Source organism: Melozone crissalis, unplaced genomic scaffold (genome assembly GCF_028551555.1).
Source record: "Melozone crissalis strain CALT ecotype California unplaced genomic scaffold, PUWL_Pcris_2 ptg000018l_1, whole genome shotgun sequence".
Classification (NCBI taxonomy): domain Eukaryota; kingdom Metazoa; phylum Chordata; class Aves; order Passeriformes; family Passerellidae; genus Melozone; species Melozone crissalis.
In genome coordinates this window covers 5,406,209-5,430,881 of record NW_026535796.1, presented here as the reverse complement: position 1 = coordinate 5,430,881, position 24,673 = coordinate 5,406,209, and the positions used below count along the sequence as shown (strand labels likewise).

The following is a 24,673-nucleotide window of genomic DNA, read 5'->3' as shown; positions in this document are numbered from 1 at the left end:
ATGTGAATGTTCAAGGTTTTTTTTTTCCTTAAATTTCCTTGCTAATAGTTTCTGAAAACGGTGGCTGGAATGGTGACTTTGACTTAGCAAAGAAATAACTTCAGTTCTTATTTCTTTTCATTTCCCAGGACATTTCCTGACCACTGTACAAATGTGAGTATTCCTTTTCTTTCATACAAGTTGGTTTGCTGCAAGGTGTTCATTCACAACCAGCTCAGTCAGGAAACCTGTAGTATTTTAAAAATTATTTCTGTGACTGTTACCTTATCAGTTACTCTTGCAAAACTCCCAAGTCAAAGGTGGTGCTCCCATGTTTTGCTAGCTCCCTCGACACAAATAAGGTAAAATGCTTAGTGTTTAAAGAGCTGAGGTGATTATGTGTGCCTTAGCTGCAAGGCCTGCCTTCATAACAGACCTTGGTGGTTCTCCCCTGCTGCTTCCATGCAGTGGAAGGAGCTGTTCTGGTAGCTGAGGCTGCACGTTGGCATTGGAAGGTCCTGTAGCAAAGTTTAGACAGGACAAGATTGGGTTAGATAGACAGAAAAATTTGGCAAAAAGGGTTTCAGGAGGAGGAAGCAGAGATTATGACAGCACTGGGTGTTTGGCAGTGGAAATCTCTGTACTTTACCCACAGATTCTACTCCTCTTTTGAAAACTGTCTCAGAGGGAATGCTGTGGCACACACAAAGAAGTAGCTTGTAGAAGATAAGCCCTGTAAAGCAAATGAGCTCGGTGTATCACCACTGCCTCTTGCAGACTGATTCCCACATTTCCCGTAGGATTTTTCTCTTGTGTGTCAATTCCGGGTCTATACCAATTCTCCCCATGAAGGAACGAGCCCCAAGTCTTTCCAGACCTCGCAGTCAACTTTTCCCTTTTAAGTATCTCTCCAGATTTTCCCTCTGGTGGCCTTTGCTTTACGGTCGTTTAGTGTCTCTCCTGATAGTGAAAGAGGTGATTATTTTCGGTGCTGCAGGCTGGTGACCTATTGTGCCAGACACACTCTGCATAACAACAGGACGGCTTTTACCCCGAAGGGCTAATGGTTTTCATAGGAGTAAATCCTGCTGTGAACAGCCCTCATCCTGCTGCTGCTGTGACTGAGGCCGGCTCAGCTGACCGATACCGCAGGGCCGGTGTGAGACGGGTACGTGTTTGCTCAGCACAGGGCAGGACGGGCTCAGCAGTGATAAACAAACACAGGCTGAGCTCTGCTCTGCTTCCCGACCCTCCTCAGCCCTCCAGTACCGCCCCAGTTTGTCCCGCTGCCCGCTCTGGGTTCTGCGAGGGTTCTGCTGCAGCAGGGAAATCCCTGTGCCTTGCTCGCGCAGTGCACTCAGGGAGCCTTCCCCAGGGAAGCATGGTGTGGAGTAAGGATCTCATCGAAAATGCTTCTGATTCTGGCAACTCCAGCTCTACAGCTGCTGAGATTTGTCACTCTGCACCTTAAGCTGACCAAGATGCAGAAGTGCCCCATAACAAACCTGTTCTGTTCACTCTGAGTTTGTCATTGAAAGAAAACAAAATTTCTGTGAAAAATTTTCAAACAACACTAATATCTGCGTGACATGCAAACTGATTTTCTTAAGCAGTAAGGTTTTGAGAGACTGGAAATGACAGGTAACTTGTGTCCTGTTCAGCTATTAACTTAGAGTTGTTTGAAGCTTTTAAAAATGTATTTATTCAGCATGCATCATTTTTGTCTTGAAAAAGTGGAAATTGCCTTGTCTTTGCAGGTGCATAAAATCAAACTCCAGCCCCTTGTTTATAAAAACGTACTCCTACTTTTTTATTTGCAAAGTATGTATTTGAACACCATTTTCCCAAAAGTATCCTGTGTTCTATGGATAAAACCCTTCTGAAGCATAGACACCTATGACGACAAAACAAAAAGCAAGAGCCATTTTCAGTTCCTTTGTTGGAGGTAGTAAACTGCACTCAAGCTGAGGCAGAGAAGCAAGCATTTTTCCTTGTTATGTGTATTGTAAAATGTCCCATCAGTTTGGCATTCCTTTGATTCTGTTTTTCATTCTGCTGGTGGAGTTCACTTGGCCAGAGGAAAATGTAACAATCTCATTAGGCCATCACCATTAGTACTAAGTTGTTGACACCTCAGCCTATCAGGAAGGGGTGACATCAGACTTTCTAACCGAGGGTTATATTCAAAGCAGACTTTAATTATCCCAGTAAACATAAAAGCTTATACAATTATCCTAATAAACATAGAAGCCTATATCAACAAGTGAGCACTTGGTCCTATGCAGTCTGTGTATTTATCTCTGCTGGAAATGTGAGCCCCTTAAATCCAATCCATCTCAGTTTCTGAAACAATAAGAGTTTTCTTTGGATTATTACTGTTCTGTTTAATTATTTGCAGCACTTTGCTCAAAGGAATGACAAACCATTTACACTTTCAGGGCACCAGTAACTGCCTGGAACTTTTCCTGTAAGTAAAAAGTATCTTATGTGGTAGTCAAAACCCCCGGTGTTTTACCCTTTCTTTTGTTTAAATCCATCATCAACCTTTAAGTTGATTTGCTGCTGCTTTTTGCTTATTTTTCAAGAGCTTTTGGACTCTCCATCGTGTTACTGCTTGGTTCTGTAGGATTTGCTGAGAGGTTCCTGAACAGGTATCTTAGTGAGGCAGGACAAGGGCAAGAGGCTGACTTTCCAACACCTGGCAGGTCTGCTGGCATAACAAAAACTATCCACAAGGATGTAAAAAGCTCCTGGGGACACAACAATGGTCCAAAGCTACATCTCCAGTGGGGTTTTTTCCCTGGTGTGCAATAACTCAGGGCTAATTCAGATTTGAATATCGGTTGTAATGACTGAAAAATCAGAAAGTGCAAGAATGGTTTGTGGGACAGATGGGATTAGCTGCTTTTTGTTTTTTAACAGATACATTCAAGAGACAGATTTTTAAAAAATCTTTTTATCTGCACACTAAAAATGTTTGTAGAATGTCTTACTTTAAATGATGTACTTAAGAGATTATTAGAAGAGTAGTAGATTTGGAAAAAGGCACAATACCTCTCTTATGGTTTTGCATGTTCCCTGAAGGGGAAAAAGGAAGCAGGCAGGTTAGTGATAGAGGTAAATTAGTAGTGTAGTGACTACTTAGTTTCTGTGCATTAGACATTGTGACTTTTCAATTGCTGGTACAAAATCTTTCCATTTTGATCATTTTTACTTGGCTTCAACAGAGGAATGGGACATTCTAATTGTACCTGTTCCAGTCATGGCAATCTTCCACTCTTCAGATGTTTTGGAGATTTCTTACCTGAATACAACTCTCAGGAACAGATTGTTTTGCCATTTTCTGGTTAAGCAGATTTCAAGTGTTAAGAGGTAAACTTAAAAGCAAAAAAGGGAGTCACTAAAAACTGTCATGAGTGTGTGCTCTCATAGTCATAGAGAATTACTGAATTGTATGTGACTGCTTGGCACAACCTATACTTTTTTTAATGCACTTTGTACATTTTAACTTCTGAGCACCTTTGGATTTTCCCTGAAATTCCTAGATTTTGGATCCAGAAGCTGTTCTTTACTTTGTGGAAACCTTGGTGCTGTCAAAATCACTGTTCTGTTCTCTACTTTGTTCTCTTGCTGTTATTATTTAGAGTTCCTGGGTGAATAAATCCCTGAGCAATGTTCTCTCTGCCTCAGACTATAGACTAAAAAGAGAACAAGGACTGGCAGCACCAGCTATTAGCATGTCTTTGGATATACAAAGTCCATTTTTGATGGGAAACACATTTAACTCTGGACCTTGTAATTGAAGAGAAAGAGGCTGCCAGCTAACAGCAGCTGTTAGCAGCACAACCCCAGATAAAATAATCTTTAAACTGCTCACCTTTAGGCTGTCAGTGGCCCAGACACAACATCTCCCAGTTGGCACACTCCCACTGGGACTGTTGTCCCTGAACATGCCAAGTCCTGTGTGAGCACTGGAATGCCATTGCTGGCACTGGTGATAAGCACACTGCTCCCTGGGTACCTGCTGAAAACCAAGATAAAAGCTGGGAAAACAGCAAAGATCTCTCTCTGCTCTCAGTTCTCCACCAACAGCCTTGGCACAGCTGCCTGTTGTGTTTCTGTTCTTCATAGAAGCAGCTTTACCTTCTTCCTCTTCTGCTCTCTCACTCCATTCGCACCTGCCCTGATGAGGTGAATTATGCTGGCTGATGTAAATGGGTTTCAGCCAGATTTTAGCAGAACTCTTCCTATTTGATGGAAGTGGTTTTGGAGAATTCCAGATGAGCTTGCAAGTGTAGGAACCCTGACAAGATGGCAATGCCACTTCTCTGGCCGTTCTGACAGCCAGACAAATTGGCCATTGTTCTATTTCTTCCTCATTTTTGACTTCCCCTGTTACCCACAAAAGCTGGAAACAATGGTTTCCTTGAGCTTGAAAACTCCTAGTTAAAAGCAGCTGTTTGTGAATGTGTGCAGCTCCAGATAAATATTTCTAGTAGCAAAATCTTCAGTGCACCTTAGGAACAAGTACTATAAAAAGAACAAATTTTGTAAATATATATCCTGAAAACTGTTAAACCACTGAAATTTGTAGGAGTATCAGCCAGGCACTGCCTAGCCATCAGTCTGTGTGCTGTTACATCTGTGGGGAGAATCAGGGCTTGAGTCTGCAAGGTCTGTAGCAGTTCAAAGGTGCAATTTAACCAGCTTCAGAGAATTTGGGATGATTTGGCACAGTGTGGAAAGCTGCAGAGCTCCTCCTCACTGAGCTGCTTCCTCCTCTGGTCACGTCCATTGCTCAGGTGCTCTCTGGGAGGGAGTTGGCTCTGTGGGGCTCCTCATGCTCATCACAGGTGTCTCAGAGGGAGCAGAATTTCCCTCAGTCTGGCAAAAGTCACCTCTTCAATACCACTGCTCATGGTCCTGTCAGACTACAGCAAAACAATGGGTGTGAGTTCAGAGCAGCACATACACAGAGCCTGTGAACTCTTACACAACAGCTGTGCATTTTGTTGGCTACATATTTATTCACTGCTTCCCTTTCTTAATTGCTTTCAGATTGCAAATAAACTTGCTTTTAAAATCACTGTGTTACTGCTGTCTCCTTATTTCTCTATTCCTTTTTTCATTTCCTCTCCTGTCTTCTCCTCAGAAATACTTTCTTCTCTGTACAATTCTGAATTGTAGCACTTGATTTTGTCCCACTAAACTGTTCCAGTGATTAGTAATTCATTCAATTACAACAGGGCTTCTGAACTTCAGTTTGTCACTTGCTGTCACCAAATACTGTGTCTGTAGGCTCCAGAAACCATGAGGTATATTAGGTTGAGTTTGGGAAGGAAACTGCAGGCTTTGACATTACAGGGGGAGGGATTTATTGAAAGCTTACAGTCTTTAAACTTTTTCAAAGAAAAGGAAACTTCATTTATGACTGAAGCAAGCCACAGATAGTGGCTGGAAAGTTTTGAGTCAGTTATAAGAATTGCTTTGCATCTCCCTCTGTGAGCTCTGATTGGAGAAAGAGGTGATGGAGATTCTATTTTTACATAACCTTCTCTTACATCATCTGTTCTAAAACTTGAATGCTTCAGTTAGTGCTTGCTGCACAGGGGACTTAATTTTTTAAAATGAATATTTTAAATGGAATGTTAGTGTGGTTCTACAACAAGTGGGTTTATGCTTGACTTGATGTAACCCTATCTCTGTCCCATTTTCATAGGTTATGCTGGCTACTTTCAGTTTTCTCCAAAATGCAAATCTCAAAACTTGTGTTCCTGTGGCTCATCACTGCTTGTCCTAAAACCAGGACAGGTCTCTGCAGAGAAATGGGTATTTTCAGGCAGAAGACGTTAAAGAATTTGGCATTGCCAGCAGTGGAATAGGGGACACTGCCATCCATCCCTGTGGGTGCGAGGTTCTGCTCTCCAGGCGTGTGCCAGGGGCAGCACATGAGGATTGTGTGCCGGGCGAGGAGGGGAGCTCTGGTGAGGCAGGAGAGGGGCTGTGCTGCAGCATCCGAGCATCCCAGCTTGGCTCCGAGCCATGAATGGATCCCGGCACTGCCTGCGTGCCCGGGGAGCAGCGCTACAGGTGTACCCAGCTGGGGTTTGGGTTCCCCGGGGCTCCCGTGGCTGGAAAAATTCCTATTTTTTCATGTGCCTTGTTACCCAGGGGGCTCGTTTTAAGTGATTTGCTTCAGAAGAGAGGGGCAGGTTTATCTGTTGGGTGTAACCAGACAGAAAACGGAGCCAAGAGGCAGAGTGATGGCACGCGTAGGGAGGCACGTCTGATGACAGCATCCAGCATCCGCGGCCTTGCTGTGCTGGGGCTGGGTCCGTCTGGAAGTGTCCCACGGGAGCGAGCGGCGCGGGCAGCGCCTGGCCCTTTAAACCACGTGCGTGCCGCTCCTGCAGATACAGCAATGGGAAAGGAAAAAGGCGCCTTTAACTGGCGCAGAAGGTGCTGTTGTTATATTTATTATTAATTTATTAAATACTGTATTATTATTATTATTATTGTTGTTGTCATTTTTGCGCGCTCAGTTCCAGCAACTCTACGGGAGGCAGACCACGTTGCAGAGGAGCGGGGAGCGGCAGTCCCGCAGGGCGGCGCGCTGTCTCCGCGGTGTCCCGGGAGTTGCCCGGCGGGGCGGGCGCTGTCCCCGCGGCGCTCCCGGCGCTCCCCGGACGCCGTCTCCAGGCGGTTCCCGCTGCCCGGGCGGGGCCGCCCCGGGGCTAAAATGGCGCCGGGCGCGCGCCTCACGGGCGGACACGTCCGCGCGGCCGCCTCGGGGCGGGGCCCCGGCCTCGCCCCGCCCCCCCGCTCGCGCCAAAGCGGCCCGTGACGCGGCCTCGCGCGGCCCCGCCCCCGCGCGCCGTGTTTTCAAACCCGGTGGGCGGGCGCGATTGGCCGGCGTGCGCGGCACGTGACCAACGGTCGCGGGAAAGCCGCGGAGTCCGAACGGCGCGCGGCGGGACCGTTCGTGGGCAGCGCGAGCCGAACCGGCACCGCACGCGGACGGAGCGCGGGCAGCGCAGCGGGAGCGGCACGGGCGGAGCGGCCGCCATGAGCTTCCTCAGCCTGCAGCGGGCGGCGCCGCCGCGGCGCGTCTCGGCCCGGCGGGCGGCGGCCCCGATCCGGCAGAAGCTGCTGTTCCTGAGCGGCCACAGCGACTGCGAGGAGGAGGAGGAAGAGGAGGAGGAGGAAGGCTGCGGCAGCAGCAGCGCCAACAGCACCGGCGAGGACTCGGCGTTCCAGGAGGCGGACTCGCCGCTCTCGGCCGCGCGCACCCCGGCGCGGAGCGACCCGCCCCTGCTGGAGGAGGAGGAGGAGGAGATGGAGCCGGCGGCGGCGCCGCTGCCGGACGAAGGGGACTCGTGGGAGGAGGAAGGCTTCGGCTCGTCGCCGGTCAAGTCGCCCGGAGCCTATTTCCTGCTCGACTCGCCCTCGCCGCTGGCCTCGCACAAGGGCCGGCGCTGCTGCGAGCGCTCCCCGCCGCACCCGGCGGCCGGCGGGTACCGGGGGGCGCGGGGCGAGGAGCCCGGCTCGCCGCTGCCCGACTACCCGGGCACGCCGCCGCACAAGACCCTGCGCAAGCTGCGCCTGTTCGACACGCCGCACACGCCCAAGGTGAGCCGGGCTAGTCCGTTAGGTAACGGCGGGGGCGCCGCTCGGGACCGCGCCGGGGGCTCCGGCCGGGACGGGGCGGGGCGGAGCCGGGCGGCGCCGCCTCCCGACGGGACACGGGGCGAGCCGCTTACTTCGGTGTTAGTCATATAGAAACACTAATGTTTCCCGAGTTTGGCAGTGTTTTGTGGAAGGCATGTTTTAAAAGTGCGAGCGTGGAGTGTTAAAGCTCCTGGAGTGCGTGCTGGAGCGGGCGTTGGTTGGTAGGGGTGTAGCCCGAAAGTTAAAGCGCGGCTTGGGGTGTGATCCTGAGCGTGTCTCGGTGAGCTGGCGTGTCCTAGGAGGAATTTCTTCACAGGAAGGGTGACTGGACATGGGAGTGGAATGCCCTGGGAGGTGGTGAGGTCACCGTCCCTGGAGGTGCTTAAGGAAGGATGGACCGATGGCTCTCGGTGCCGTGGGCTGGGTGACACGGCGGGGTTGGGTCATGGGCTGGGCCCGATGATCTCAGAGGCTGCTCCGTTCCGATGGGCGCTGCTGCCGTGTGCCAGCGCTGCTTCAGCCTCTGCGCTCCTCCTGCATCGAACGTGAAACACTTCGGTGCTCGGAAACTGGGGGAGTCCGAAGTTTAGAGGGGGATATGGGTAGCAGCTCTTAACTCTGTCAATAGCAGACTTTTGGAAGGCATTTCAACTTTTGAACTCGACGCTGTGTAAAATCCCGTATAGTGAATTTAAATCTAGTGATAATTGGCTTCCTTTCTTCATTACTTTTCATATAGCCCTTTAGAAGTAATCCTGGGATAATCCCCGGGGATAATCTCCCAGGGGTCTATAGGCTATAGATGGAAAACAACTGACTTAAGGTGTGAGGAAGGCTTCCTTCTTAATTGGTTTTCTACAGCTTCCATCTCCAGTGAGGGTTCACTGGTGAAAATCAGTGGTACCAGTTTGTAGAAGGTGAAATTGGTGGTGATTTTACACCTTGTCAGTGGCAGACGCTTCAGAGCTGCAAAAGTTTTGTGGAATATGATACTAGAAACAAGTTCTTAACGCAGCACTTCAGTGGGGTTCTTAAATTAGGTGGCCAAATTCTACATAGGTCATCTTTGGAAGAATCAGGTGGTTCAGGTATCCAGTGGAAGTACAGAAATGTGTCCTGAGAAGCACAGGTCTTCATCTAGGGCAGATCTCAGGATTGCAGTTGAGATTCCCATGTACTGAGTGTTCTTCCCTGTGGTGGTTTAGGCTTTAGTCCTGTCAAATCTTTATTTTGTTGTTAGGATAAGATGATGCTCCTGCTTGTGATCCAGTCATCCCTGCATCCTCACCAGGATGGAGGAGACTGGGGTGCAGGGGAGAGGTTTTGTTATGTGCCTGGAGGATGCCTGGTCTGGCAAGTTACCACCCAGAAGATGAGTTTTGGATATTTAACTGGCAGTGCAGCCATGCTGCCAATTCTTGAAACGATTTTTGTAGGCTCAGAATTTGCTATTTAAGATTGTCACTTAAATTTGTAGAAAGCAAAGATCATTTCATGTCTGATCTAGCTTCCACATTGTACACATGCAAATCACAGTGATACAGTACAGGATTGTCCTCGGGTTTCATCTGTGTTCATTTAATGGACAAGGATTTGTCCAAGAAGTTTAGGTGATGAAATTATTAAAGACAGAAAAAGGTTACTCTCATCATCAGCTTTGCTGTCTTTTAATTTTAATATTTATTTGCTTGAACTGTTTCTGTGTAGAGTAGAAAGCATTATGGTTTCTTAGAAAGGCTTTTTGATGGAAATGCAGATATTTAAACAACTGATGCTAACTTTAATTAGACAATACTGTAATGATGGCTTCAGGCATGACCCGACTGTTTAATGTCTAAGGCAATGTCAAGGTTATGAATGACTAAAAATATTTTGGTTTTGTTTCTTTTTTTTTAAATACAGAGTTTGCTTTCTAAAGCACAAGGTTTAGGCTCCAGCTCAGTCAAACTTCGAGGGGGCTCGCTGTTTATGAATGTTGGGAAATCAGAGAAGCAAGAAGAAGATTTTAGACAAACACCTCATGTGAACATCAATCCCTTCACTCCCGACTCCCTGTTCCTTCACAACTCTGATGGCAAATGTCGGAGGAGGAAGAGGATACACTGGAATGAGTGAGTGACTTGTAGCTTCCTTTGTTAAACTTGTATTTAGAGCTACTTTTGGCTGCAAAGATTTTGCTACAAATTGCTTCTAAGAATGTATTTTTGCTTGCAGGTTGTTAGTAATGTATAATACAGCTCTAAAAGTATGTGCTTCAAGAGGCATGATAGCATGAAATAATCATTTAGCATTAGATCTTTTGATTACTGTACAGAGAGGATAGACTAGGCTCTGTGCTGGTCTTTTTCCCCTCACACAATGGGCCATGCACAGTCTTTTATTCAGGAGGGAAAAAAATGCATTAAATACAAGTGTGAAACATGAAGAAAGAAATTAAAAAGATATTAGCATGGCGATTTTATGAGTTTGTGTTTATAATGTTTAGTGTTCAATTAGTTAACTAAAATTAGATAGAATAAGGGAACTAGATCTCAGAAAAATTCAACAGCTTCTGGGCTTCAGTTCTAAGTTTACTTAAACCATGTTATTTCTGGTGTGAATTTCAGCTCTTGTGGGGAGGACATGGAACCAAGTGATGGAGAGCCTGAAGAGGAAACCATGAGACCTGCTAAGGTATTTCATCTTTAAACCTTGATACTAATTTCAGCAGTTTGTGTATCTGCAGACCTAAATACTTTCCTTGGTAATCTTTGCAGAGGATAACAATAACAGAAAGTAACATGAAGTCACGGTATGCGACCGAATTCCATGAACTGGAGAAGATTGGGTCTGGTGAATTTGGCTCTGTGTTTAAGTGTGTGAAGAGGCTGGATGGCTGCATCTATGCAATCAAACGATCCAAGAAACCCCTGGCTGGCTCAGTGGATGAGTGAGTACTTCCTGCTCTTATAACTTAGAAGTCTTCTCTTGGTGTTTCTTCTTGGCTCTTTGTGTTGGTGTCTAGAGAAGGCATTTAAGAGGAAAGTATAAAACAAATATAAATTAAATGTAAATTAGATACAATTTTAAAGCCACTTGATTTTTTTTTTTTCTTCCCCACCCATTCCCCAGGTACTGTGCAGTACTGGGGAGAAAAGGCTGATTGGCCTCTCTCCTGCCAGATGTTTGTCCCAGTGTTCTGTGTGGAAACAGACTGCTCTCAAAGTGAGAATAACCCTTCCTTGCAAAGGTCATCTTTGAGAGACGGAAGGAGGGCACTATTTCCAACTGAGTCCTCATCCTTGTCAGCTTGAGTGGCATGTAGATGAGTTAAGTCAGTTTGAGGGTATTTTTTGGCATTTGTGAATGAGCCTGTGATTCAGGACTTTCCCCCACACTTCAGTGTGGGGAATAGTTGTTCGAATAGTTATAAGTATTTGAACACACAGTAGTGTGTTCAGATAGTTTTAATATAAACCTCCCAAGTCTGAGTTGCACAAAATTGCATACCAGACTTACAATCTGGGGAATGTTGAGTTCAGTCAAACCCTTGGCTTACGAGCACTTTTATTTTTTGCCTACAACTTCAGTCATGCATCTTAAAGTTTGCTATTGCTTCTGGTTGGCAAGTATGTAATGGAAGTGTGGCTCCCACACCAAACTCTTATTTTTTTGATGTTCCATAGATTAAGTCTTTTAATATAATGTAAATCATTTTAGCTGCTTGGACATAAGTACAAATCCAGCTTAGGGTGCCACAGAATTGAATAGGAAGATTTTAATTAGAAATACCTACTGTAATAAGAAATGGTACTAATTTCATCTCACAATACTCACATGTGCTGTTTTTTGTGACTAACAGGCAGAATGCTTTAAGAGAGGTCTATGCACATGCAGTTCTGGGACAGCATTCCCATGTAGTGAGGTACTACTCTGCATGGGCAGAAGATGATCACATGCTTATACAGAATGAATATTGCAATGGTAAGTAAAGAAGACATACAGGTATCTACAAGCTGTTAACAATAGTTAGGAACTGGTTACCCTACTCATAGCCCGTGCTGGCTTTCTCTAAAGTGACTGATATTCCTTTCTGGAAAAGGCTTAGCAGATGGATGAAGCAAAAACTGTACAAAGTTTCAGACCAAGTCATGCATGTTCAAGCATACTGGAAGTACTGTGAGGTGTTTGTGAGCAGAAGAACTGTTCTTTCTTCTGTACGGTAGTACAAGCTGGAATAGAGAAAATTGCTAGAGTTTCCATTAAAAAGGAGATTAAACGTGATTTGGAAGCATTTTGCTATTGTTGACAGAGATTTGGAATAGAGAGAGCCCTTTCCCTTGTGTTGATGTCCTGTTAGTCTGACAACTACAGGAGGAAAGAATTTTATTATATTGTTATATCGCTGAAAAGAGGATACAGCATCATATTTTACACTTACTGTATATTGCCAGCAAGTTCTCTGTGATATATTCACTTAGTTTTGGGAGCTAGTTGTTGTTGCATTGTCAGCTGTTTGATGCAAAAGTATAACTTGTTTTTTTTAATGGTTTTCCAGGTGGCAGTTTAGCAGATGCCATAAGTGAAAATTACAGGAATATGCGTTACTTTACTGAACCAGAACTGAAGGACTTGCTGCTTCAAGTGGCTCGAGGTTTAAAGTACATTCATTCAATGTCCCTGGTACACATGGACATCAAACCTAGTAAGTTTGTAACTGCCTTACTCTATGTTGACAACTTGCTCAGTTCATTTAATGTGCTGTAGAAAAATGAACAGTTAGCCACACCTTACTAACTGTAAATTCTTCCCTGAAGCTCTGAATAGGAGCACAAAGATGTCAGTTATAAAATTGGCCAGCAGACCTAAACTGTTGAGTTTATCTTGGGTCCTTTTTGTGTAATTGACTTTACTTGCATAACACTTGGCTGCCTTCCCAGCAGAGGGGCCACAGCGAATCAGTTATAGCTTCTCACTCTTTGAACAGGGTTTATAACAAATAAAACTTCTGCATGGCTAAAGGAAACTGTAGTGAAACTAGGTCAAGTACAAATGGTACAGGAATGTTTGTTTTAACAGTTCTGCTCTTTTTCAGGTAACATTTTCATATCTAGAACATCAGTCCCGAGTATAACTCTAGAGGAAGGCGATGATGATGACTGGTCATCTGACAGAGTAATTTTTAAAATAGGTGAGAAAAAACACGCTTGTGTGCAAAAGAATTGCATCATCTCGTTGTCTTCTGAAAATTAACTTTCTTTCCTCCTTGCAGGTGACCTGGGCCATGTAACTCGAGTCTCTAGTCCTCAAGTGGAAGAAGGTGACAGCCGTTTCCTTGCAAATGAAGTCCTACAAGAGGTAACTGTTCTGTTTGTCATTGGGAAGCAATGATGTGAGGCCTGCATGCTGTTTCCTTTAGGGAAAAAATGGTGAATTTATTTTTCCTTTTTTCTTTTGAAGAACTACACTCACTTGCCAAAGGCGGATATCTTTGCTCTCGCTCTGACTGTTGTCTGTGCTGCTGGTGCTGAGCCTCTTCCAACCAACGGGGACCAGTGGCATGAAATCCGGCAAGGAAAGCTGCCCAGGCTGCCACAAGTGCTTTCTCAAGAATTACTAGACTTACTAAAAGTAAGAACTCCTGTAGTAGTGGCTCGTTGATAAGTGTGATTTATTGTCTTGCTGGCCTTGACAAGGATGCCTTGTGTTGTTTTTCCCCAAGGTTATGATTAATCCTGATCCTGAGAAAAGGCCTTCGGCCGTGGCCCTGGTGAAGCATTCGGTGCTTCTCTCTGCCGCAAAAAAGAGCGCGGAGCAGCTGCGGATAGAGCTGAACGCTGAAAAATTCAAGAACTCCCTCTTGCAAAAGTAAGTAGGGCCTTGGGGTCCTTAACAGAACTTCATTTCTAACAGGTTCTCACCTGAGAGTGAAGTGATGTTAAAACAGGGGTGTCCTTGTTTGTGGGTGAGATCCACAAATCTGTATGCATGTGCGTACCTGAGAGTGCAAAGTGGGTCATGGAACTTTAAAAGGAACTTTCTCCACTGAAAGAACTCTTGAACACTCGAAGGGAATCTCAAAAGCACTGTTAGTATTCAAGGCATACAAAACATTATGGCTTTAAACAGATGTTTCAGGACAGTGCACGCTTCTGTGACAGGTATAGCCTAGCTTACATCTGTATGATTTGAGTCTGTGTTTTCCTAGGTCATTTGTACATTGAAATGTTGGAAAATGACTTAAATTGCCTGTTTTGAACCTAAATGGAATGGCACATCAGGAATGTCATTGGACTAATTGAATTGTACACAGCAGTGTTACTGGGTCACCAGAGAATCATTTGTATCTAGAGGTCATCTTGTCCTACCCCTTGCTCAAACACTCACTCTGAATTAAAGTTTGGAAAAAGAGATTCCCTTTAGGAAAGTCTGATTTCTGCTTGAATTTCAGGGAAAGAGTTAGTAAATCAATAAGCAGCCATCTGTCACTTTCACTTCAGTTATCTTTACATGTGTTATACATAATGGGCAGGCTTTTAAGAGGGAATATAGATCACTGATTTATTTTGGAGTGGTATGTCTTGAATGAAGATGTTGATTTCACATTCAGGTTCACTCCATTGTTACCTGCTTATCTTGCCATTGCTAGTCTGACCACAGGCAGATGTACTAGATTAGGTGGTTATCTTCATAATATTATGAATTACATTGAAAGAATAATCAGGCAATTTGTGCAGGTTGCTAAAGGGCAGATTTGCTGAGGTAAGTTGCTTGTGTAGATGAGGACAACATCTTTTTGCACCACTTGAAAAAGAAAAATGGCAAAGCTAGTGTTTTGTGAAGATTCCTTCTAGCCTGGCAACAAGGATGCATCCTTGCAAATCTAAGAACGATTTAAAAACAACACTTAGCTGCAGTAATTTTTACTTTTGTGTGGCATAGTGCTCCATAAAATACTTCAGGTAGTTTTGGGGGACAGGGTTTTTTCTGTTGAGTTTGTTTTTTCTTAAATTTCTGCATTTGAACCATTTAAAATACCACTTTAGTGTGTAAGTCATCTTCAGTGAAAAAAATCCTTTTAAGGCAACTCAGCTTTTCTACTGTGTTGTCCTCTTCGGAGGAAGGAAGAATTCAAGATTTCTAGGCAAGAACTCAAGACTTCTAGGGAAGAGTGGAAGCATATTGTAAAACAAAATTTCCTGGTAATGTGGTGTGGTGGTTGGGCAAGCACACAAGTGTGTATTTGTTCACAAGGAAGAGGACTGAAAATTGGTTGCATTCTCTTCCAGTGAACTGGCACAGTGATAAATGTGGGGGTGATTAGATGGGGCACGGGTGTTAATGAATAATACTCTGGCTTACAAGAATGGGAATTGCTTATTAAACTAAAACATGTAGCTTCAAACTGAATACACCTGCACCAATGTGCAGCAAGCTTGTAAAATTTGATTTTGCTTTGCAGCCAGGTGTGAAATGAGATTGCAAATACTCATAGTAGAGAAAGCTTTTTAATGGATAGTTGGAGATTGTTGGAAGGGAGAGAGTATGGGGGAAGGCTGAGCTTTAGCCATATGTCATAATTTGAAGAAAGGAGAAAAGCAGTGTATGGTGGAAATGTTTATAAAGATAGTTGTGCTCTTTCGTTGGACTACTTTATGATTTTATCCTGAGTTAGATTTAACTTTGTCCTCAGGCTGGGTATTGGTAATTCTCTGAAACAAAGCAGTTGGCAGAATATGCTGCCTTCAGTGACTCTGCCTTGCAGGCTCCCATTTTTGTTAGGCAAAAAATGTGGAGATGGTGATCAGCTTTTGATGTGGGTATGCAAAAGGAAAAGGATGCTTCCTGAGCTGTGTGTTGTCAGTTACACACATCTGTGTTCATCTAAGTGTCTGACTCCCACAGAAGTTCAGGTGTGGCTGAATTTGCTTCCTTTGGGCAAGCCTTGGTAATGAACTCTGACTTAACTCATGCCTTGTGCCAGGAGGTAAAAGTGTGACGGTGTTCACAGGGGTCTGAGGATGAGGGAAGAGACGAGGATCTGACTCCATATTTCAGAAGGCTTGATTTATTATTTTATGATATATACTATATTGAAACTATACTAAAAGATTAGAAGAAAGGATTTCATCAGAAGGCTAGCTAAGAATAGAAAAAGAAGATATGAATAACAAAGGATTGTGTCTCAGACAGAGTCTGAGCCAGCTGAGTGTGATTGGCCATTAATCAGAAACAATTCTGAGACCAATCACAGATCTACCTGTTGCATTCCACAGCAGCAGATAATCATTGTTTACATTTTGTTCCTGAAGCTTCTCAGGAGAAAAAAATCTTTAAAAAAAGATTTTTCATAAAAGATGTCTGTGACAAAAGCACCCTCCTGTGTCCTGGTAATTGAAGTGCTCAGCTGCTTGCAGCAGGCTAGATTTCAGAATCTGAGTTGTGTGAATTTTTCATTTCCTTCCCTTGCTTTTCAAAAGAAAGAACATCTGTACAAGTAATGAGCATGCCACCTCTGCCCTCTGGCTGTTAACAGGGGCATGTGAATCATAATGCTGTCAGTATGACCTAAACCTGACCCAGAGTTTGGATGGTGACTGCTGTATGTGTGTTGCTGTGTGTGGCTGTGCTGAGCCGTGTCCCTGTGTTGCAGGGAGCTGAAGAAGGCGCAGCTGGCCAAGGCGGCGGCCGAGGAGCGCGCGCTGTTCACGGACAGGATGGCCACGCGCTCGGCGACGCAGAGCCGCCCGTCGCGCCTCATCGGCAAGAAGATGAACCGCTCGCTGAGCCTCACCATCTACTGACCCACCTCAGCCAGGAACTGGGGGAGCCTTCAGCTCCTCTTCCTTGTCCTGTAGGCAGTATCACCAGTTCGACAGCTATTGCTTCTGGTTTTTACTCGTTACCCTATGGCTGGTTCTGCATTCACCATTGGGGCTGATGGACTCGGTTACTCTCCTGGATGTTACTCCAAAAGCCTTCGGTTACACTGTTAGATGTTATGTTGTCCCAGGGTTAACCACTATAGTGGTGTGCTGCTTTGTAGTGTTACAGCGTTGTAATAAGAAGCAATATCCCTAATCTTTTAAGAAGGAGGGAGGGGGCCTTACTTTGATAGTTAATTTTTTTTTTTTGGAGCAGAGGGGGAATAAATTTTAAAAGACAGGCTTTAAGGCCACCTACAGTCAATGTACCTGATGTCAGGTAGACTTCTTTTGTGAATTTTATTTGTATATTCAACTGGGAGCACTTTGTAGGCATTGCATAAACCACAGCTTAGGAACCTGTGGAATTAAGTGCCATGTGGAACTGCTGCTATTTTTAGTTCAATGTCCTTGCTGTAAACTGTAGCATTAAAACAATCATTCTTGTGTTAATAGGCTTCTTGTTAAAGCAATTACGTGAAACAAATGTAAGCTGCATTTTAGTGAAGGCAGCATTTTTCTCTCAAAGCTAGTGCATTGTGAAAAAATGCACCAATTTAATATTTGGACTCTGTATTAGTGTAGTGCAATTGTTAATGTCTTTGCCATTGATGTTTTGTTCTACTTTCTAATAAGGTTCTCTGAATGTTCATATTTTCTTCAGTTGCCCATTCCTGGGCTATTGTATGTTTGGTTTTTTTATGTTGGAATACTTGTAAATAGTTGTTTAGTGTGTTCAGGTTGTTTTTCATTGTTAATGTACATAAGTTTGATCATGCTTATAGTGTACTATACAGAAGCTGCAGTCTGGGATGCCAGCAGACACAGCTTAACAATTCAGTTTGAAGTTCCAATATGTGGAACAGAATGTGGCCATGGAACCAATGCTGATGTTGAACTTAGGCTGACAGAAGAACTGTTCTGATTACTGGCTTGTCTCTTCATTCATTTTACTTAAAACAATGTTTCCCTTTTGTGCTCTATTTGTTCTTACTAGTGTTGAATTTGAATATTAAAGTTTAAAGTTCTGTTCGTTTAATATTGTGTAACACTTATTTAACTTTGTAGTTACAGAAATACTGAGTTGGGAATATACTATGGCAAGTCCTGATGAGATCTGCTTCCCACTCATGCCTGATGCTTGTGACTCCCTCTCCTGAGAGTGAGACTGAGATAAGAGACTTGCTGATAATTAGGAGAGGGATCCTATTCCATGTGTTAGTGCCCATAGCAGTCTGTCTGTGCAGCCTCAGGACTGGTATCGCATTGGCAAAGATGAAACCCCTGGAAGAAGTGGAACCCATGACTGATGGTGGAGGAATAGAAACTATGTAAAGAAATAGCTGGGTCTGAGGTAAGGGAAAAATGCAGGAACTGATGAGAATAGGAAGATAGCTGCTGATTTAGAAGTTGGGGGAAGAAAACAGTGGGAGGAGTTGGACTATTTCAGGAACACAGTGATGGCATGTTCTGTGGCATGGAGGCAAGTGTAAAGAAGAGAGACACAGTAAACAAAGGCTTGACAGATCAGTCTGTTGTGGAAGTTTTTACCTTGTGTTAGAGCCACAGGTGACTCACAGAAGCTGTTCCTGGATTCTATGGACTCAGAAAATTCAGCTTTGCAGTTAGCAGAAAATAACTTCAGTTCTAGTCATACGACAGTGAAATTCAGAGTATTGGTTTAAGGTATTTGAATACTGATATTTTACTGATAACTAAAAAATTGATACATTTAAATACCTTTAGGTTTTTACTTTATAAGATAGCCCTGTCTTGTTTGTGAGAGAACTTAAAATATATGAGTTTGTTGCAGTGTTTTAATGTTCATCTACATTAAGTGAGACCTTTAAGCATACTTCTAAACAGTCAGAAATTCCAGTTGGTGGGTGATCAGTGAACTTAAGCCTTTCTGCCTCTACACTAAAAAATCTGTTATATCTAATATAGTTCTGTGCTCCTTATCACTAATTTTCATAGACCTGTAACATCAGTAGAGGCATTGCTGTGCAAACAAGCTGTGCTCGTGGCTGGGTGAAGAATGGCCTGGATTGCTGGGCCCAGGGAGGTGGTGGATGGAGCTCTGTCCTGCTGGAGGCCAGCCACCAGTGGTGCTCCTCAGGGTCACTGTGGGGCCCAGTCCTGTTTAATGTCCTTATCAATGATCTGGGTGAGAGGACTGAAAGCTCCCTCAGTTTGTAGATGACACCAAGTTGAGCAGGAGTGATGATGTGCTGGAGGGCAGGAAGGCTCAGCAGAGGGATCTGGACAGGCTGGATCAATGGGCTGAGGACAGCTGCAGGAGGTTCAGCAAGGCCAAGTGCTGGGTCCTGTCCTGGGGTCACAACAACCCCAGGCAGTGCTGCAGGTGGGGGAGGAGTGGCTGGAAAACTGCGCGGTGCAAAAGGACCTGGGGGTGCTCTTTAACAGCAATGAGCACTAGATCAGAGTGTGCCCAGGTGGCCAAGGCAGCCAGTGGCATCATGGCCTGGATCAGCAATGGTGTGCCCAGCAGGAGCAGGGCAGGGATTGTCCCCTGTGCTGGGCCCTGGTGAGGGCACACCTCGAGTGCTGTGTCCAATTCTGGGCCCCTCACTGCAAGACAGACATTGAGGGGCTGGAGAGAGTCCAGAGAAGGGAAACAGAGCTGGGGAAGGGTCTGGAGCACAAGTCCTGTGAGGAGCAGCTGAGGGAGCTGGGGGTGTTCAGCCTGGAGAAAAGGAGGATCAGGAGAGACCTTACCACTCTCTATAACTGCCTGAGAGAGATAATAGCCAGGTAGGGGTCGGCTTCTTTTCCCAAGTAACAAGAGATAGGACAAGAGGAAACAGTCTCAGGTTGTGCCAGGGAGGGCTTAGATGGGATGTTAGGAACCATTTCTTCACTGAAACAGTTGTCAAGCATTGGAACAGGCTGCCCAGGGAAGTGGTGGTGTCACCATCCCTGGGGTTATTTAAAGCTGTGTGGATGTGGCACTTAGGAATGTAGTTGAGTGGTGGGCTCAGCAGTGCTGGGTTAATGTTGGATTCCATGATCTTAAAGGTATTTTTCACCTAAAAAATTCTGTGGGTCTATTCTAGTGCTGGTCACAGGTTTTGTGTGCCATTGAAGGGGTGCCTTGCTTAAACCATAGGGCTGACATGACTTTAGACATTTAAACTTTTTCCTGTGTGCCAAGGACAGTATTTAAAAAGGCATTTCAGAGTTCTAAGGTAATTTAGGGGAGCAGTAAGAATCGTGAAATGTTATCTCAAGTTTTCATAAGCCTTTCTGATGCAGGTGGTGAGGCAGTGAATCCTGGCTGCAACAATGGCTGGTGGGAAGGAGCAGAGAATTTGGGAAGTGTGTATTAAAGCTTCCCATGAATATTCCCCAGCATGCAGTGATTCATGATTCAGATGTTTACTGAGGAAGAAGTGGTATCTGTTTTTACTGACATTGAAGGGGGTTTCTTTTTTAAATAAGAACAATCTTACAGTAAATTTGGCAGCTTACAAATTATTGCAGAAAGAAGACTTGGGCCAAACTTACCTGTAGTTGAGCAGAACTTATCTGTAGTTGTCTTTGCAGGTGGAAGAAGGAACTTCTCACCTCTCACAAAAATGTAGAGTTGGGTATTAGTTGAGATTCCACCAGGCATGGTGTAACAGGATGAGCTTCAGCACTTGGAGAGGAAAGCTTTAGCTGAATTTAAGAAGCAAGCATTAGAGCTGGGTGGCAAATGTGTTCTTCAAAATAGCAATATTTAATGTTTAACCAATTTCTCCTGAATTCATCTAGCTTAAATTTCCCAAGATTAACCTTTTTGATCAGATGACATGACTTCATGAAGAACTCAAAGTAAATGTAAAAATACTTGAAAGCAGGTATTTCATACCCCTACCTCCTCTAGACATTTGTCTGCTCTCTCTGTCTTCTCCATCTTCTAATGATGCACTACTGGACAACACCTCCTGCTTGGTCTTGCTCAGTCTTTCTACATCTTCTGACCAAAAAGTGGGTGGTGTGAAGGACTAAAGCTCCTACTGACCCAGTTTCCTGTAAAGACACAACACCATTTAACACAGAAGAATTAATTTCAAGTATCAAGGACTGATTCACTGTTTGGATAACTCATCTTGCAATTCAAACCTTTCCACTGTCTATAGAAACACTGATGGGTTTGCAGACAAAACCATTGAATTGAATCATAAATGTTATACTTAAAATATTGAATCACATCTGGTGTTCAAATACTACATGAAATTCTGTTTATGCCATTACTGTCAAAATACAATTGGAGGTCATTTTTGTATGTTGTTTTGTTTTGGTTTTGGTAAGGTATCCCCACACAGCAGTTGTCTAGGTTTTTTTATAGTTTTTGTTGGGTTCTTTTCAGTTTCCAAGTATCCTGTTGCCCTATTAGCTGGAATGGATCTGAATCACTAAAATGTAGAACCTGAAATCTTCCTGTCAAGTTGGCTTATTTTGGAAGTCACAGACACGTTTTACCTGCACTTAGAAATGGAGTTAGGCACTGCTTGTATATTGCAAAGTTCGATTTCAGTGTCACAGCTTGCATTACTTTATAACACTGAAAAGTTTCAAGAATAGAAGTGTACTTAGGCACCCTGTCCTTGGCACCATGTGTTTGACACCCTCCCAAAAGCTGCCCAGCTGGACCTTGCCTGAATGTCTTTCGTAGTCTCCAGCAACACCTGCTGGACAGAATTGTTAACTGAGCACTGAATTTTGTCTTTGAAGTGTTTGTGTGCTGGTGTGACACTCGACCCTGATTGTTAGAAGGCATTGTCTTGTTCTGCAGCAGTGACTGAGCATTGTTGCCAGCAGTAGCTCAGGTAAGAGCGTTTTCATTTGTCCATCCCAGTCACCCCTTTGGCCGTGTAGGCTTGGAAAGGGCACCCTCACCATGTCTGTATTTGTGGTTCGGTGTGTAATGTGTGCATGTGCTTAATAAACCCCTGTGTGTGCTACCTCCAAATATCCCTGCTGTAACTGGGCTTGGGGACCTGGCTCTAAACATGGCCAGCAGAGTGAAACCAGGCTGAGCCCTCCCGTCCTCCAGGGAAGCCTGGAACCCTCGGAGGGAGCTGCTGAGCACAGCGAAGGCTCTCAGCTCCAGAAACGCGGCACAGAGAAAGCAGGAGGAAACTGGGCAGGACAGCACTCAGGAAACGGCTCCTGGCTGAGAGCTGGAACTGGATGGAGATTCTGTCTTCCCAAAGTATAATGGGATTGGGCTGGGGAAAGGGAGGTGCCCCGAGGAGAGAATATTGCTGGGCCTAATTAAACAGGAAGCAATTTATTATTGTTTAACATGTTGCCCAGAGATCTGAGGTTGTGCACGCCTAAAAATGAACTTGAGATTCTGGACAGTCTTGAAAAAGCTGCAGCATTGGCTTCAAAGATCTTCCTTTTGCCTGTCATTTGACTCCCTTACAATACACAATAAGAGCATTTAGCATGACATCTGAATTATCATGCTGGTCTAAACTGATTTCTCTTTGAGTGAAGATGAAAGCAGACTAAGTGGCCTGACTGTGATTAATGATCTCCTGTGTATCCCTCAGATTGCTGCCAGACAAGGGAGCTGATGGACATAAAACCTGCTGCTGTTGCTGAATTTATACACAGGAAGATTCTACGTGTTCAGCCTGCATCCTGATGGAGGAGATCTTGTTCATCTCTTGATTTACAGACAGCAGAAGGCACCACTAATGGAAGTATTTTAGGCAAGGTGTTTCACAGGATAGGGATGGGGGGACAGGAGAAACACCTGCTATTCCCAACCTTTAGCAGTGTCACCAACCCTAGGTGATGTTTCTGCCTCTGCAGCTCTTTCCTCTGGCCTCTTTCCATTCTCATCTACTTAGATTCAGGGCAGAATCTCCTCATATATTTGATCCATGTCTTTGCACATGGGATTTTAAACTCCTTTTGATCCTGTAGATATTGGGTAAGGCTGGATTGATGGGCCAAGGCCATTGTATGAGGTTCAACAAGGTGAAGTGACAGTCCTGCCCTTGGGTCGCAACAACCCTGGGCAGTGCTGCAGGCTGTGGGCAGAGTGGATAGAGAGCTGCTCAGGGAACAGGATTGGGGTGCTGTCCACAGGGGCTGGACACGAGCCAGAGTGGGCCCAGGTGGCCAAGAAAGCCATAAATAGGTGGGCAGCAGAGCCAGGGCAGGTATTGTCCCCCTGTGCTGCATCCAGTCCTGTGAGGAGCAGCTGAGGGAGCTGGGGGTGTTTAGCCTGGAGAAAAAGAGGCTCAGAGGAGACCTGGTTGCTCTCTGCAACTGCTTAAAAGGAGGCTGTAACCAGGTGGGGATCAGGCTCTTCCTCCAGGTAACAGCAACAGGACAACAGGGAACGGCCTCAAGCCGCTCCAGGAGAGGTTTAGATGGGACATCAGGAAAAATTTCTTCACTGAAAAGGTTGTTAGGCATTGGAACAGGTTGCCTAGGGAAGTGGTGGAAGCACCATACCTGGAAGTCAAAAAATATGTGGATGTGGCAGTGAGGGAAATGGTTTAGTGGTGAACATGGCAGTGCTGGGTTAACAGGAGTGCCCAATGATCCTCTTTTCCAACACTGAAGATTCCTTGATTCTGACTGACTTTCTTCTACATTAACCCTGCTTAAATGGCTTTTTCCATTGGCCATTTCTCTTTCCAGTTTCCACTCCAAAAGATGGGATATTGCAGCACACATGGGACTGAATTTCCTCTTCCTCTCTGCAGGTAAGTGTCTGTGGTATTTTGTTCTCTATGGTGAATCCTGTAACTTGATGAGAAACAACTTATCAGCTGAAAGTGTAGAGTAAGAAGTGTGTTACCAGGGAGGAACTGAAAGGTAACCTGTGTTTTACCCCTACATTATGTTTGTTTTCTGAAGTTTAAATAAAAATGCATGTATTGTGCACATGTATAAATAGTAGAAAACCATAGTGAAATAGTTGTGCCTTGCTGTAATCCCTTTAAAGATGGCCCAGAAAGTCTTAGAAGTGAATGGAAAATTCACCTTTTTTTTTCTTCTTTTTTTTTCTTTTTTCTTTTTTTTTCCTAGGAGAGACTAAACTGCCATTCCGATTCAGCATCTAATGCTGCTTCTTGTTTCACCTAAAACTACTGAAGTATTTTAAAATAGCAGAAAAGACAAATTCCTCAGATGGCTTGAGGATTGGGTCATGCCATTATGTCAAATATACTTACTGCTTTTTATACTCTCCCCCACTGTTTCCTGGAGATGTTTTATGGCAGGAGAAGTCTATTCAGAAACTAACACTGATAATAAACCCCAGCATTTGCTTCAGTTTTATTTTCTCCTGAAACATTGCTGTGAAGTGGCAGATATTGGAAACACAGTTTGCTGCAAAGTTGCCTTAACAGTCTTCAATTTCTGTTTGCTTCCATTTAGTTTTCCTGTGGAGAATGAAAATGACTGTTCCAGCCAAGGCTGGGAAGATTTTCCCTGGGCTAACAATGAGCAGAGAACTGAAGTGCTGGAATTCTTTCCTTGATGTCAGTTTAACTGACTCAGTGGCATAAAACAAAATTAGTAACGGTTCAAGTGCATAATCTTTCCTCTGGTTAGAACTTCCCTGACAAATACTTATTATTTGGCTAACAAGGGGTAATTAAGCTTCTGCAAAGAGGACCAAGAGAAAAGTGATTGACCCCTCCAGGCTGAGCCTCAGCAGGGTCCAACTAAAGCTCCTTCCTGCGACTGTGAGTCACTCCATGAGACACAGCCAGTCTTCCCTCCCCTCAGTCATGTTTTTCACTCTGGTGAGGAAACAAAATTAGAATAAGCACAGATTTTAAATGAAGTTGCTGAGCTCTCAGACAACTTTCAGGAAAAGCAGAAGTTGCATCAGAACTTGCTTTTGAACCAGACAAGCAATTTAGAGTTTATGTAGTGCTATCAAGGGTTTCTTGGTTAAATGTGATTGCTGTTAATTACTGGTTAATGCATTACATGTCAATCTTATCTTCAAAGGTTCAGAATGTAAAGTCTTTGATAAGCAAAGATCCGGATTAGCATATGAAATAGAAGGGTTCCTTAAAATAACTCACACTTTGGGTGTGGATGCAGTTAGTCCTGTAACTTTGTTAAAGCTATTTTGG

General features: G+C 44.4%; 1 protein-coding gene across 1 annotated transcript; it reads left to right on the top strand.

The window, feature by feature from the left end:
- Positions 1 to 7,044: 7,044 nt before the first annotated feature.
- Positions 7,045 to 17,567, top strand: WEE1 (WEE1 G2 checkpoint kinase). The gene is made up of 11 exons (XM_054275705.1): positions 7,045 to 7,608; positions 9,550 to 9,758; positions 10,254 to 10,320; positions 10,404 to 10,576; positions 11,489 to 11,610; positions 12,185 to 12,331; positions 12,722 to 12,817; positions 12,899 to 12,984; positions 13,087 to 13,257; positions 13,349 to 13,494; positions 16,280 to 17,567. Exons 1-11 carry the CDS (start codon positions 7,045 to 7,047, stop codon positions 16,428 to 16,430), a joined length of 1,932 nt encoding a protein of 643 aa, XP_054131680.1. The 3' UTR covers positions 16,431 to 17,567.
- The last annotated feature ends 7,106 nt before the right edge of the window (positions 17,568 to 24,673 follow it).

Excerpts from the sequence above, each read along its gene's own strand:
- WEE1 (XM_054275705.1), top strand. The coding sequence starts at position 7,045 with ATGAGCTTCCTCAGCCTGCAGCGGGCGGCGCCGCCGCGGCGCGTCTCG. Across the intron at positions 7,609-9,549 it reads ACACGCCGCACACGCCCAAG|AGTTTGCTTTCTAAAGCACA; the intron begins GTGAGCCGGGCT and ends TTTTAAATACAG. Across the intron at positions 9,759-10,253 it reads AAGAGGATACACTGGAATGA|CTCTTGTGGGGAGGACATGG; the intron begins GTGAGTGACTTG and ends TGTGAATTTCAG.